Source organism: Drosophila novamexicana, unplaced genomic scaffold, assembly GCF_003285875.2.
Source record: "Drosophila novamexicana strain 15010-1031.04,08,12 unplaced genomic scaffold, DnovRS2.1 tig00000008-arrow-pilon, whole genome shotgun sequence".
In the NCBI taxonomy this organism is placed as follows: domain Eukaryota; kingdom Metazoa; phylum Arthropoda; class Insecta; order Diptera; family Drosophilidae; genus Drosophila; species Drosophila novamexicana.
Window position 1 is genome coordinate 1,303,581 of NW_020824765.1, and position 15,589 is coordinate 1,319,169.

General features: G+C 41.6%; 5 protein-coding genes across 6 annotated transcripts; 2 read left to right on the top strand and 3 right to left on the bottom strand.

Annotated features, from left to right (window-relative positions):
* Window positions 1–12: 12 nt before the first annotated feature.
* On the bottom strand, window positions 13–891 carry LOC115763592 (protein aveugle). Its single transcript, XM_030706218.1, has 2 exons — window positions 628–891; window positions 13–405 (listed from the first exon to the last, which is right to left on the bottom strand). Exons 1-2 carry the CDS (start codon window positions 778–780, stop codon window positions 238–240), a joined length of 321 nt encoding a protein of 106 aa, XP_030562078.1. The 5' UTR covers window positions 781–891; the 3' UTR covers window positions 13–237.
* On the top strand, window positions 466–3,097 carry LOC115763545 (26S proteasome non-ATPase regulatory subunit 11). Of its 2 annotated transcripts, none has more exons than XM_030706166.1 (5): window positions 466–596; window positions 1,376–1,700; window positions 1,757–2,263; window positions 2,327–2,539; window positions 2,595–3,097. In XM_030706166.1, exons 1-5 carry the CDS (start codon window positions 547–549, stop codon window positions 2,823–2,825), a joined length of 1,326 nt encoding a protein of 441 aa, XP_030562026.1. In that variant the 5' UTR covers window positions 466–546; the 3' UTR covers window positions 2,826–3,097. The 2 variants fall into 2 exon arrangements, with proteins under 2 accessions (XP_030562026.1, XP_030562033.1); XM_030706173.1 differs by having other exon boundaries at window positions 1,379–1,700.
* A 95-nt stretch (window positions 3,098–3,192) lies between these two features.
* On the bottom strand, window positions 3,193–4,547 carry LOC115763562 (attacin-B-like). Its single transcript, XM_030706185.1, has 2 exons — window positions 3,875–4,547; window positions 3,193–3,813 (listed from the first exon to the last, which is right to left on the bottom strand). The coding sequence occupies exons 1-2, from the start codon at window positions 4,177–4,179 to the stop codon at window positions 3,414–3,416; spliced, it is 705 nt and encodes a 234-aa protein (XP_030562045.1). The 5' UTR covers window positions 4,180–4,547; the 3' UTR covers window positions 3,193–3,413.
* A 1,043-nt stretch (window positions 4,548–5,590) lies between these two features.
* LOC115763573 (attacin-B-like) lies at window positions 5,591–6,405 on the bottom strand. Its single transcript, XM_030706195.1, has 2 exons — window positions 6,095–6,405; window positions 5,591–6,033 (listed from the first exon to the last, which is right to left on the bottom strand). Exons 1-2 carry the CDS (start codon window positions 6,397–6,399, stop codon window positions 5,634–5,636), a joined length of 705 nt encoding a protein of 234 aa, XP_030562055.1. The 5' UTR covers window positions 6,400–6,405; the 3' UTR covers window positions 5,591–5,633.
* Window positions 6,406–7,853: 1,448 nt separating this feature from the next.
* Window positions 7,854–14,923, top strand: LOC115761189 (major facilitator superfamily domain-containing protein 6). Its single transcript, XM_030702865.1, has 5 exons — window positions 7,854–8,423; window positions 9,861–10,260; window positions 10,313–10,985; window positions 11,053–12,252; window positions 12,373–14,923. Exons 2-5 carry the CDS (start codon window positions 10,019–10,021, stop codon window positions 12,553–12,555), a joined length of 2,298 nt encoding a protein of 765 aa, XP_030558725.1. The 5' UTR covers window positions 7,854–8,423; window positions 9,861–10,018; the 3' UTR covers window positions 12,556–14,923.
* The last annotated feature ends 666 nt before the right edge of the window (window positions 14,924–15,589 follow it).

Genomic DNA, 15,589 nt, shown 5'->3' on the forward strand with positions numbered 1-15,589 from the left:
AATACTCGAATAAACTATGCAATTCAAATGTTTATTGCTATACAAATATCAGTTTATATTGTGACCAATTGCTGTATTGCGCTTTTGAAGTATTTAAGCTAAGCCTTTAAGCAGAAAAGCACTGAAAAACTCGAGGATGTTGTCCAACGTTGTCCTTTGCTTATGCCTACATTGTGCTCACGTAGCGTTATGTTCCGGGTAAATGCTTACCATATGTTGGGTCCTATTCCAGTTATCCTAGTGAATGTTGACGCGTTCCATATCACGGATTTCCATAATATCCGTTTTTAGCCTTTGCTTCACAATTTCACGCCAAATGGCCTCGCGGTCTCGATTGTCGGTCACGCCCATTCGTTGGAGCGAGGAATCTGTAATGCGGAGCAGGGCTCGACCCGTAATGTCGTGCTGAAAGACAGAAAGAACAGTTAACAAGTGTTTAACAGTAGGCCAAGTGCTTAAATGTTCAAAATTATAAAGAGTTGACGTTGGCTTTGATAAATTGCTAGTTGTTCCTGTTGAACTACAAGCTGAGAACAACAGGCGAATATGGCACAAGTGCTTCGGGAATACAACAAAAAGGACCAGGAACCGCACTGGTGAGTCTCTGTCTGTGTGGTTGGAACTTACAACTCGAAATAGCTCCACATACGATTTGTACTCGCCACAATGCCGAAGGTACCATTTCTGTACGTCATCCACGGTCCACTGGTAAACAGCTTTGGGTCGCGTTGTTTTGGCTCGCGCCTTGTTTTGTGTTGAGTTGGCCATTTCCTCACCCATTGCGTTTGCTTGTAAAATTGGTGGCCAATACCTGTTGACCCAGCGAATCCTTTCGCTTCCTACCCACGACAGGCGGCAATCCAACTTCTACACTTTTCCATTTTCGGGCCCTTAAGTGTGCTCGATAGATATCGATAGTATTTAATCGGATCTAGCTGACTACAAAAATATCAGCAGTTGCAATTGTTTAAGCGTTAAAGGAATTTAATAATATTGATATTTTTATCAATTATATTAAAAACTGGTATTTTGTTCCCTGTAAAATAGTGTGGAGCAGTACCAGTTCATATATCGTTTAACATGTGCAGCGTTGCATCGAGCATCGTTCGATAGGCATCATCACGTGGCTATCGGCAGCTGCACATCTCGAATCGTGACTAGCGCTTAATAACAACGACAACTGCAATCAGCATACTACTAAAGTTGTGAAAAAACATACAAATACGCATTACATACAATTAAGAGCAAGTGCAAACTCACAAAGAAACTTGCATCTGGATAGTGCTCTAGATAATACACGCTTTTTTATTCGATTTGCCAACGTTTGCTCTCAAAAAAACTCGTAGCCACTTTCATCTTTCAATTGTCGCCGCAGCAGCAGCAAAATGGCCGGAGCTACACTATTCGAACGTGCCCAGGCGCTGTCCAGTGTGAATCGCGAAGAGGGAATTTCCCTGCTAAATAAAATAGTGCGCGAACAAGAAGTGGCTGAAAACGATGAGGAACTCATACGCATTAAGGAGCAGGGCATAATGCAGCTGGGTGAGCTCTACAAACAAGGGGGCAAGGCCAAAGAACTGGCCGATTTGATCAAGGTGACTCGTCCGTTTTTGAGCTTGATCAGCAAGGCAAAGGCCGCGAAGCTGGTGCGTTCGCTGGTCGACATGTTCCTCGATATGGATGCGGGCACTGGCATTGAGGTACGTAGCCCCATTAGATACAGCCATATGATGGCTTATATTATGTTCTTTGGCAGGTTCAACTTTGCAAAGACTGTATAGAGTGGGCAAAGCAGGAGAAGCGCACATTCTTGCGTCAATCTCTGGAGGCGCGCCTGATTGCACTCTACTTTGATACGGCTCTGTATACAGAGGCGCTTGCCCTGGGCTCGCAGTTGTTGCGCGAGCTCAAAAAACTGGATGACAAAAATCTGCTGGTGGAGGTGCAACTGTTGGAGAGCAAAACCTATCATGCACTGAGCAACTTACCCAAGGCCCGTGCCGCCCTAACTTCAGCGCGTACCACGGCTAATGCCATCTACTGTCCCCCGAAAGTGCAGGGCGCCCTCGATCTCCAGTCGGGTATTCTGCATGCAGCCGACGAGCGAGATTTTAAAACAGCGTTCTCGTATTTCTATGAAGCCTTTGAGGGTTTCGATAGCGTTGACAGTGTCAAGGCCCTCACTTCTCTGAAGTACATGTTGCTGTGTAAGATTATGCTTGGCCAGTCGGACGATGTCAATCAAATAGTTAGCGGCAAGTTGGTAAGCAATGATAGTATAAATCATCTTAGACTTTGACAAACTTGGCGTTGTTGTTTTTGTCAGGCCATAACCTATTCCGGCCGTGATGTTGACGCTATGAAAGCTGTAGCGGAGGCCTCACATAAACGCTCGCTGGCCGACTTTCAGCAGGCACTAAAGGACTATAAGAAGGAGCTGGCAGAAGATGTCATTGTGCAGGCACATCTTGGTACACTCTACGACACCATGCTGGAGCAGAATCTATGCCGCATTATCGAGCCATATTCGCGTGTGCAGGTACGCAAATGTTCTCACATAACTAAAAATCCATGATTTCATATTCACTTTGCAGGTTTCCCATGTGGCGGAGAGCATTCATCTGCCCATGCCACAGGTGGAAAAGAAACTATCACAAATGATATTGGATAAAAAATTTAGCGGCATCTTAGATCAGGGCGAGGGTGTGCTCATTGTGTTCGAGGAGACGCCTGTGGACAAGACGTATGAGCGCGTGCTAGAGACTATCCAGAGCATGGGCAAGGTGGTGGATACATTGTATCAAAAGGCCAAGAAGCTGTCATAAGTCCTCACAGTGAACACGCATGTCCCGCACACATCTACGCATCATCTGAATGAATATCTGCGAAATTAGAAGACAATTTTTGGTTTTTCCCTTGTACTCTGAAAAATTCCCTCACTGATCCCCAAAAATCATAAACTTTGTTATAACCACATCTTTGTATGTTTCGGTACAACTTACAGCTGAAAAATAAACACTTATTGGTGGGAATAGCAGTAATAATAATGTGTAAACCATAATAAAATATTTCTAAGCGTAATTATTCAATAGAAAAAGAGTGCGCAATATGATAAGTAAAATTATTCAATTAACCAATAATAACATGAATTAAAATCTATCCAATCTCAATTATTCTCCCTAAAACAGGGGGACTTTTAAAATTCTAGATTATTAAAACTATTTTTCGTTTTTTATTAACCTTCTGTGAATTTTTGTTGGGAACTACTGCTCTCATTTTAAATCTCTGATTATCAGCCCAATAAAATTCTAAAGTAATAGGCTGATTTTTTTAAGATACAATTTATTTTGGTTTTTGGTTTATTTTTAAAGAAATAAATAATTTAAATATTCGTAAATGGCAAATTGACATAATTAACCGAAGATATGGGTTAGACCCAGTCCACCGCCAAAGTTGGACTGTCCGCTCATTGGTCCGCTAGTCCACTTGGAGGCAGTACCGGTCAGATCTAGGCGAGTATTACGATCCTGGGATGACCACAAGTTGGCCCGTCCATCCAGACCCAATTGCTTGCCAATGCCGGGAATGTTGCTGTGCGTCAAGCTGGCGCCGTGCCCATTGATGTGCGAGTAATCCAGGCCAGCGCCATTCCGCTGGAACTCAAAGCCGTTGGCAAGCTTGTTCTGAGAGGCAAACACCTTGGCGTCCAGGTTGTGCTTGCCATTGTTGAAAAGATTGGCATGTGCCGACTGCTGGAAGCTGTCCTGTACGCCAGGGGTGTGGGTCTTGGTCAGGTCAAATCCATGTCCATGACTGAGGGAAAGCAAATCCATGAGTTAACATTTCACTAGGAAAGAGGGTTCAATTAACTTACTTGTTGTAGGCGACCGATCCTCCAGTGGTAATGGGTCCTTTCTGTGTGTTGCCTGCGGCGAACACTTGTCCAATGACATTGTGATCGGGAGTGCCAATGCCTTTGCTGAGCGCCAGGCGAGCGTCAGAGCCACCTGCCGGATTAGATGTCAGTGAACCGCCCAGGACCTGCCGGCGCACTCGAATGGGACGGGGTTGCGGTGTTGGTCTTGGATAATAAGGTAGCGTCTGGAAGCGCTGAGGCATGGCCTCGACGCAGGCACCAATGGCCACAACTGCCAGGATGAAAATGCTGCTGCTTTGCATGTTGCTTTGAGGGATTATTCCTGATTACTGATGATGGCTGTGGGCACAGCTGGCGCTTATATACAGAGGCCGCTGTTCTGGGGAAACACTATGCGAGGCTAGCTGATTGTGATTCACCCGCGCTGACATCGCTCTCTGTTGTCTTGTCTGTCTTATCAGCAGACTCCCAAGTAAATCCCCGCGCGTGGCTTGAGCCAAACAAATTGATTACCTGCCTCCACTTGTTGCGCTCACTGTGCGGTGGTTTTTTAAGCTTTAAGCTGCAGCTGGACGGAAGGAGACTTGATTGGACGTCAATAAGGAGTTTTTTAAACTTTTAATTAAATTCAACGTGAGACTTCAATGAATAAAGGTCGCCGGAGATTGATTGTGTCAGAATGAGAAAAACATTTTTGATGGGAATTCAATTTTAGGGCAATCTATCTCAAAGTGATCTACTCGAAGCGACAAAGCACCAGATCTGATCGGGGATGAACTAGTATATGTACATAAAACATTGTGGACCTTAAGATGCCTGCCTTACAGCTCAGCTCCTCTCTCAATTGTCCACTAAATAATTCTATCATCGAAAGAGCAGTCTACAAAAGGAAAGAGAGAGAGAGAGAGAGAGAGAGAGCAAGAAGTTTGAAACAAAACCTGAATTACCGCAAGAGAGCGTTGAGTACAATGCCACTCAATTTGAGTGGACTTTTTGGCAAAACGTAATTGAATTTCATGCGCAGGAGCATGTCAAAGAGAGAAAAGACTGAAGGAGTGGGGAGAGAGAATGAGAGAAAGTTAATTTAAAGCTTGTGCTTGGCTAATTGTCTACTCCGTAGGGAAATTTGAATCAAACGCTTGTCTTGATAAGGACTTATCATATTTGTCGAAATTAATGTAATACATGTAAATACTTTTAAGTTTCTTAAGTTTATGCGATGATTGAGCACATTGATGCATCGCATCGCGAGGCCAAGACAAAACTCTTCATAGTGAAAATAGAAACATCTGCGAAATTAGAAGATAAATTTTGAATATTCCTTGTGCCCTAAAAAATGTCCTCGCTTATCCCAAAAAGTCATTGACTTTGTTTTTTTTTTGCTACAGTTTACATCTGTAGTAAAAAATTATATATTTTGACTATATTATGTATACGACACGTATTAGTTGGGATTTGAATTTACACTTCAATGCTTAGGTATATAAAAGTATTTATAATCTATAAATCATAATTAAATATTTTATAATTAGTCTCCTTACAAGGGGAAATCTTCAAAATTCCCAAATATTAAATTCCCTATAATTTTATATCTTTTATTGCCTTGTTGGGAATTTTTCGGGAACCACATTCACTTTCAACACTTTTTTATAATCCCTAAAACATAAGTGACAAATTCAGTTTTCAAATGGTTTTTTCGTTTATTATGTAATATAAATAAATAATTTAAATATTCGTAAATGGCAAATTGACATAATTAACCGAAGATATGGGTTAGACCCAGTCCACCGCCAAAGTTGGACTGTCCGCTCATTGGTCCGCTAGTCCACTTGGAGGCAGTACCGGTCAGATCTAGGCGAGTATTACGATCCTGGGATGACCACAAGTTGGCCCGTCCATCCAGACCCAATTGCTTGCCAATGCCGGGAATGTTGCTGTGCGTCAAGCTGGCGCCGTGCCCATTGATGTGCGAGTAATCCAGGCCAGCGCCATTCCGCTGGAACTCAAAGCCGTTGGCTAGCTTGTTCTGAGAGGCAAACACCTTGGCGTCCAGGTTGTGCTTGCCATTGTTGAAAAGATTGGCATGTGCCGACTGCTGGAAGCTGTCCTGTACGCCAGGGGTGTGGGTCTTGGTCAGGTCAAATCCATGTCCATGACTGAGGGAAAGCAAATCCATCAGTTAACACTTCACTAGGAAAGAGGGTTCCATTAACTTACTTGTTGTAGGCGACCGATCCTCCAGTGGTAATGGGTCCTTTTTGTGTGTTGCCTGCGGCGAACACTTGTCCAATGACATTGTGATCGGGAGTGCCAATGCCTTTGCTGAGCGCCAGGCGAGCGTCAGAGCCACCTGCCGGATTAGATGTCAGTGAACCGCCCAGGACCTGCCGGCGCACTCGAATGGGACGCGGTTGCGGTGTTGGTCTTGGATAATAGGGTAGCGTCTGGAAGCGCTGAGGCATGGCCTCGACGCAGGCACCAATGGCAACAACTGCCAGGATGAAAATGCTGCTGCTTTGCATGTTGCCTTGAGGGATTATTCCTGATTACTGATGATGGCTGTGGGCACAGCTGGCGCTTATAAACACTATGCGAGGCTAGCTGATTGTGATTCACCCGCGCTGACATCGCTCTCTGTTGTCTTGTCTGTCTTATCAGCAGACTCTCAAGTAAATCCCCGCGCGTGGCTTGAGCCAAACAAATTGATTGCTTGCCTCCACTTGTTGCGCTCACTGTGCGGTGGTTTTTTAAGCTTTAAGCTGCAGCTGGACGGAAGGAGACTCGATTGGAACATATGTATAAGACCTGCGGCTCTTTTTAGGGGATTTACTAGAAGTTTCTTTCAATCTGCACTCAAAAAAAGCCTTTCAAACTTGCTTTTGTAAAAGTTTAACAAACATTTGTTGCCTGCAATAAAATGTTCGTCCGATCAATTCCATGACTTACCTACATACCACGATATACACAGCTATCCCAGCTTATATCTTAACATGAACATACACACATACACATTTACATCACACAGTTGAAGAAGCTCTTTAAACTCCACTCTTCACTCCCCTCAAAATAATTGCAGAGAGACAAAGAGCTAGACCCAAAAACTTGAATGACCACAAGAGAGCGTTGAGTAAAATGCCGCTCGATTTGAGTCGAGTTCTTGGCAAAAACTAATTGAATTTTTTGCGCAGGAGCAGTCACAGACTGTGAGTCGAATGCAAAGAGAAAAGGAGAGCGAGAGCAGCAAGAGAGAGAGCGAAGCAAAACTCGCAACTTAAAGCTTACACTGAGCTAATTATCTTCGCAGCAAGTGAGTCTGTATAATTTAAAGTAAAATGATTGTATATATTAATAATTGTTATAGATTTAAATAATTGTTAACGTTTCTTCTATCGTACAAGCCCACAGATTAAACATATAGGGTATATTCATACGTATAGGGTATACAGCTTTATCAGCACAAGTCGTTTTGCCACAAAAACCAGCTCGTGACGTAGAAGAAAACATCAAATAAATCTTAATTTGCGATGCCATCAAACAAACATTTTTTGTGGGGAATTTCTGGTTTTTCAAGAAATCGAATAAATGACAAATTGCGTAGCAAAAGATTTACATGCGGTTTGTGAGTAGAGTATATTATATTACGTATATTCTTAAGTGACTCTTATCAATTGTTAGCTCGGCATCTATTTCAGAATGACAAACGAGATAATTTTTGTGCTTTTTTTTTTGCTGAGCTAAAAATATAAACAATTTACACGCATATTTTTGGCTTCGCTAAAAGTTTGGCCTGTCCAGGCTTGGAATAATTACAATATATATAAAGTTGCATTTGGTTTTATGAACATTTTTTCTAAAATCATATATATAATAATTAATACTATACTTTTCAATTTATTTATAATTTATTTTAACTTAACTATGACTTGATTTTCATATTTTTTTAAAAACAATTTGAAAAGTCGTCATATAAAGCCTCTAATATGGCGTCAAGCTGTCAGCTTTCGATTTCTCTCTTGGGCGAATCTTACATTAAGAATCATCTAGCTGCTTATACTTAAAGCTATACTCTAGTTTTCTAATAACAGCTTCATTTATTAATTGTAATTGACGTATTCCGGTGTAAAATAATTAAATCAAGTTAAAATTGACTTGCTTTCCGACTTGTTTTTCGTACAAGTTGGAAAGGCGTCAAATGAAGCTTTAATATGATTTAAGTACCAGAAATGATTGGCGCCAAGCTGTCAGCTTTTGAATTCTCTCTTGGGTGGCGGGCCCTCTCTTGTTATGTGGTCTGTTGGCGGTGTCAAATCTCATTAAGTTTAGCACATGAAGCGCGCTTGAGCGAGCTTTTCCGTTTTCCGCTTTTCCTCGTTCTTGAGCGTTTTTTGGCTCTTGAAAAATTGTGTGCGCTGGATAAATTGTCAAATGCGCGTATAGAGGCAAGACGCGACTTGTCTGTGGAAAAACTTTGCTTATCGATTACGCACGTAACACTTGCCTTCAGCTATTGCCGTGAAAATTCCAAATAAATGTGCTAACAATATTGGTGTGTAAACAGTTCTAGAAAACCAACGTCAAGCAATCCTTATAGAAAATCTGATATACTTTTGGGTGGATGTGCTTTGTGCTGTACAAGTTTTCGTTGATGTCTTTCAAATGTTGGCCTTCAAAATGGTGCACAAGTTATCCGTGTATATAGACCACATATGTATATACACACACATACACATACACATGCACATATATATGCATGCTTAGGACTATACAGAGCAGCTCTGCCAAGTGGATTATTTATTAAAAGTGCTTGTCATTAAAATTGTTGTGTAATTCAAGGACTACTTTTTTCTTCCACGTATTTTATTATTTCTACTATATATATATAGTAGTATATACATTCAGGTTCCAACATATGTTTAGGCCAAAACAGTTGTGAAATCATATACATTTTTGCATTAACTTTTTTTAAATCGACTTTGCACATGCTCCCTTAAAATTTAAGCAGATATTTTATTTGAAAGAATAAAAAAAAACAACACAAGTCTGCTCTATATACATGCATACGTGTATACACACACATACACAAGCACGCATACATATGTGGCTACCATGGTAGACAAACCCACTTACCTACATTTAGAACGTGCCAACTGTGCGTATGTGTGATAAAAAGAAAAAAAGCTGCAAGGCACAAAACTCACCGAAATTCACTCATTCGCTCAGTTGAACACGACGCGACGCGACGCGACGCTCAAAGCTCAAAGCTAATGCAACTAACTCACACAAGCAATGCTGAGCGCCCTCTGGCGCCCTCTCCCTGCAGCATTCAACAGCTCACCCGCTCAATCAGTTTCTTATTGTGTCATTCGCTTTGTCATTTATTATGAAATGCGGGTTTTCAATGTTAAGCTGGACAGTTGTAGGAAATGCATCATCAGCCTGCCTGTCAGATAGGGAATCATGCATGCACCTCCTTTGATATATCTTAGACAGTGACTGTCAATCCTGTGCTCTGGTCATTAGCTGGGGTTTCGTCTTATTCAATTTTGGGTTAATCATGGTTAGGTTGGCAACAGGTGAAAAGTCTAAACATGTGATAGGTAAGCGATTAATTGATGCCGCTTTTCTCAGAGCCCAAAAGCGGAAAAAAGGCAGCACTTAGTTAAGGTATTTGCTTATAGAGATCGGAGGATCCAAAAGAAATTAAGCTCCATTGGAAGGGAATGTAATTAGAACTGGTTCATTAATGTTCCGCTAATGGTTCATTATTAGTTCAAATTGTTCATAGCCGATATGCAGCCTTGTTGCATACAGAGTATTATATTCGGAAGTATTTACTTGGTTGAATGAGCGATATTTATAAATGTTCTTTGATCCTAAATCGAGCATAATTGCTGCCGGGCGCGCCCAGCTACACGCCCCCCACACAGGCGGCGAGCATTTACAAAGCGTTTGGCACTAATTGGCCCTTTGTCTTCGTAAACAGCTGCTAAAGGAAAATAACAAGGATGATGCTGTAGTCGTGAAGCGCAGCAACGCACAAAAGCACAGTTGAAACAAAAGAGCTGCAGGGCAGGAAGTGTCAGGAAACAGGAAGCGGGCATAATAGCACACAGACACTGTCAGGGTTGAGTGCGCCTACAAATGAATCCCTATAATGCTGCGGTCGGTGGTGGTGGAGCGGCCAATCCGTTTGGTACGCCCGGCTACGTTCAGCCCCAGCAGTCGAGCATGGGCTATGGCTACGAGGAGCAGCCAACGGCTGGCTATGATCAGGGCGGAGGAGCGGGCATCGGCTTTGGACAGCAGCAGGCCCCTGGCTATGGACCACCGGGCGCCAGGCCGCGTGTCGACGTTGAGGCCAGCGGCGAAGTGGATCCCAACTTGTAAGTAGCTCGCAGTTATTGCTGTCAACCGGAGATGACGTTTGCTTTGCAGATATCCGGAGGCAAAGGATTCAACGCACAAAGTGCGCGGCGCTTCGGGAGTCTTGGAAATGTTCTTTGGCGGCACGGAGCAGGAGCTGATACCGGTGAAGAGCTTTTACTTCTTCTTCTATGCGGCGTTCGGCTCGCTGTTCCCGCTGATGGGCGTCTATTTCAAGCAGATGGGCATGAATCCCGGCCAGTGCGGCATACTGGTTGGCATGCGGCCCTTCGTCGAGTTCCTCTCGGCACCATTCTGGGGCTCCTATGCGGATCGCTGTCGGCAGGGCAAAAAACTGCTGCTCGCCTCGCTCGCCTGCTGGGTGCTCTTCACCATACCGTTGAGCTTCATACGCCCAGAGGCCGTCAACTGCATTGAGCGACGCAATGCCACCGACTTTGTGCTCACCTATACGCGCTCCAAGCGGGACACCTCAGCCATGTACGAGCCGACTAGCCAGCTGGAGCACGAGCAGGCCGACTACGATGACGATATGCTGGCTGAAGAGGCCATCGAGCAGTCGGATTCGGAGTCGCGGCACAGCAGACACAAGAGATCGCTTCTGCTGCCACGCATCGATGCGGGCATTTCGCCGGTGCACATCAACTTCGTGAGCAACTACGATGACAAGCACCATCGGGATTATGTGACGCCCATCTTCAGCTCCATGGTGTACCGCACGCCAGTAAGTATTCGAGTTGAGAGCATGTTAGGAGCCCGCTGAGTGGCACTTTATGTTGTTCGTATTGCAGGACATTCAGAAGGCATTCTTTCTGCTGCTGTTGGTCATCCTGATTGGTGAGTTCTTTAGTGCTCCGGCCATAACATTGGCCGACTCGGCGGTCATAACGCTGCTCGGCGAGGATGCGGATAAGTATGGACATCAGCGCATGTTCGGCTCGCTTGGCTGGGGAATTTCAATGTTTTTGGTGGGCATCGCCCTGGATCACTCCACCTCGTTCTCGAATCATCCGTGCGGCGCCGGCAACAAGGAGAAGAACTATAATATTTGCTTTTCAATTTTCTCGGTGCTGATGACCTGCGCCATTATCTCGGCCTCAAAGATCACCTTCAAGTACGAGCCCATCGATGAGAGCCAGCAGCAGGCTTCCGCCCAGTTCGTGGATCCCAACAAAAAGGCCGAGGAGGAGTCGATGAACCAGCTAGCCGCCCAGCTCAATTTACCATCACTGGCAGTGGGTAGCGGCAGCGCCGCTTCAGGTGCCTGCGCTGGCGGCGTCAGCAGCTTCAGTGCTGCCGGCCATCAGCCGCAGCCGCACATTGGGGCCGAGTCCAAGGTGTTTGCACAGACGGCCAAGGAGCTGCCCGAGTGGGTGACAGTGCTAACACATTTCAAGGATCTGAAGACCGCCTCGTTTCTGTTTGTCGCCTGGTTTATGGGCTTCGGCATTGGCCTGATCTTCACTTTTCTGTTCTGGCATTTGCAAGACTATGGCGGCACGCCCACGCTTTTCGGCGTCGCCTCCGTCATCAATCACGTGTCCGAGATCTTTGCCTACTTCTTCAGCTTTCGCCTGATCACTCAGATTGGGCATGTCAAGGTGCTCTGCCTGGGCCTGATCGGCAATGTATTGCGCTTTCTGTACATCTCGTATCTGACCAATCCATGGATGGTGTTGCCCTTCGAACTGATGCAGGGCATCACACACGCCGCCGTTTGGGCCGCCTCGTGCTCCTACATTGCCCACAACACGCCCAAGCATCTGCGCGCCTCGTCGCAGGGCGTGCTCCAGGGCATCCATCATGGCTTAGGTCGCGGCTGCGGTGCCATCATTGGTGGCATGTTTGTCACCTACTACGGTACTACTGCTACCTTCCGTTGGTATGGTATCGCTTGTCTCTTCGTGCTCGGCCTGTTCATCTTCATCAACTTCTACCGCAAGGAGCAGGGCTTCATATCGGAAATACCCGTCACCGAAGATCCCCATCAGGTAAATTATATCTATACAGGGTAACCATCCTAAGTGAATCTGTAGGAGGTATAGCCTATGTAATTGAATATAGTCAACATAGTTTTTGGGCAAATGCTTAACTGTTTCTTTGATTCACAGGTGGCCGAAGAAACTTCTCATTTGGCTCCACATGGCGTGCCCAGCAATCCCATACCACGGGCTCTGTCCAACACGCGATTGAACGAGATGAATCCCAATGGAGGACCGTATGGCACCTATCAGACCACAGGCGGCAACCTGGACATACCCGGTGCCAGTCCACACAATCCTTTCGCACAGTAAACCCATGTGACTTCCCCCAGTTAACAAACAGTCCTCGCATACAAAAACGACATCATAGAACAAGTAAGAGTGCTCTAGTCGGTAGTGACTGACTAGAAGATACCCTGTACCCAGCATCGAGATGCCGTAGCAAATATACGAGCTTCCTTTTAAATTATTATATGTAAATTCTACTTTTAGCCCCGCACCATGATATATTCATTCTCCAATAACTTCTGTGCTTACAGTCCGATCTTTATAATAATTTTAAACATGGGTATATACCAAAGGCTATACCTTCAAATATCGGCTATTTTATACATTTTGGTAAAGCAGGTATTCTGAACTGTGTATTCTATAGCAGAGCCTATATATTACATTTGTGTATAAGCTCCGTCTATACATATAAATCCGAATATCTATTATAATAGATATCGTGTAAAACAGTGTCAGCTATCAATGATCTCAAATAAAATTGATCAAAGTTCGTCTCCAGTTGCTGAGATCGACGCGTTCATATATATGTATATATATATAATTCAAAAATATATATAATTTATGGGGTCTGCCTGTTACATACGTCTGCACAAAATCATAGGACCCTTGACTGTCGATGGGTATAGGGTATAAAAGGAAATACACACATGCACCACATAGTCATGGACAGCAGCACAGAATGAACAATATATAACCGAAAACATATCTTGGACATTGGCCTGCAATATTAATTGCCAAATACATTGCTTTATTATGGGTTTTGGTGCTTATAAATAACAAATATGCCATATTAACGAATAACACAAACCAAAAGATGAATAAATATATTTTATATTGGAGGTTCATATACATAAAGCAATACATTTGCTTTCATAGCGCTAATTAAACTAATAACAAGTGAATACTATTTATTTATTAACTGTTTACCGTTGCCATTAGTTACAGCTATTTGCATAAGTGTTTATATAGCTTATCTAGATCAAAGTTAGATAAATAACAACATTTTGTTTATTTTATGGAAAGCAATTCAAACGAATTTTGCTTGGCACATTAATTATTGGGCTAATCTAAAATATTCATAAGCATTTTATATATAATTTGCATCGCAATCATATCACATGAAAGCAGAGATATTTAAAGGATCACCAAAGCCACAGCACATAGTCCTAGAGGAACCAATGAAAATGAATGGCACACATCCACAGGAAAAACATAACTAAATGGAAATTACACATAAAGTACCTATAATAGAAAGGAAAAGATAGCAAGCGTAGACAAAAAGATTTACCAAATCAATAAAATGTCAATCTTTAAAAGTAATATGATTTTACAAGACACAACATGGCAGATGATTCAATTTGATGTTTATTTATTTTGTATATTATTTGTTATCATTATTTAGAAAGTTTTAAAAGCTTCAGAAGGATTTATATTATTTTTTTTAATATTTATTGAGATTTTAATAAAATAATTTGAAATCCTGTTAGTTTCTCGTTAACATTGAATTAATTTCTCAGGTTAACATAAAAGCGAATTCTACAAGCAAAGATGTTATGCTACAATATAAATACGTATGTTGTTGGATTGAATAATATATTTGAGCTAAAAAAAAAAAAACTATAAAAAATGAGAAAAGAACTTAAATAAATATAGAAAATCTAGAGAGGAAACAAATGCTGTAACGAATGATATTATGAAAATCCGCCTCATTACAATCAACTGTTGAATATGTTAATTTAACAGATGCTCTTTAGTACTTATGTAAAAGTACATAGCGTATGTGTATACTATACATATTTGTATGTATACGACTATAAATGGCTATTTTGAAATACATGTCTAATGAAAAATAAAATGAAAAAAAAAGAGAGAAGCAAATACGAAAATGGTGTCTAGTTAAATATGCAGGAATGTACCTAAGATATAAATTTTGATTTAACCGGGCTGGTTCTATTTACTTGATATTAATATGTAAACAATTACTCTATATACATATATACACATACCTATACATAACTAAGCAAAAAACTATATTAATTACTTATCGTTAACGGATTCAACTTGTATTAGATATTGTTAATAATATTCAATGGATATGTTTCAAGGACTTTTTCAAATTATTATTATGCCTAGCTCTTATGTACAGCACATTTATGAATCTTTGGGCTATTTATAAACAAATTATTGCATAATTTCAAATAATTATGCACACGTGCACTTAACTTATGTTGATGATGAGCCACAATTTAACCAATGGCTCTATATACCTATATATACACACATACATGCATAAATGTACAAGTATTATACACGAAGCGCATCCCATTAAATGAAATACATGCAACACATACAAATGTACTACATACTACACAAGTAAAAAACAAATGGAATCGCATAAATAAATAAACAAAATTTAAATCAACCAATAAATTCAAGAACTCATGTAATATGTATGTTTAATAAAAGTTTAAACTGAGTGAATAGAAAAAAAAATAGTTTGCATTTTTACGAGGATTACTTATTAAATCTCTTTGATATTTATTAATCATGTTGGCTGATTACAAATTTGGCTTTGCAGTTTAATTTTCATTTATTTCATAACATTTTTTGAATTTAATATCTGTTTCACTTCTATTCTGTAACTTTTTTTACCGACTGATTTAGGTAAATAATAAGAACCAGGTTTTAGTCAAAAGCTGCATCTAATAACATATCTATATCTGACTTTATTGTAGCTAGAATGTACTTTTCGCAGGGAAAACGAACGAAATGGAGCAGAAGCCAATTGAGCTACAAAATACATTGACTTCTTTAAGCTAAACAATTAAGCTGTACTTTTATAAATTTTTCTATAGAGCATTTTTTTACGCTCTTATACTAACCATTTCTGCTTAATTTCTTCATTTCTGATCACATAAGTAATTAAGAATCTTGAAATAGATACAAGTTAAATGTTTGTCATAAAATGTTGCATAGTTTTCAGCGCAATATTGCATGAAAAGAAAGTAGAAATATTGGAACACAACCTCACAGATAATGAAAAAGTCGTGTCACGGGG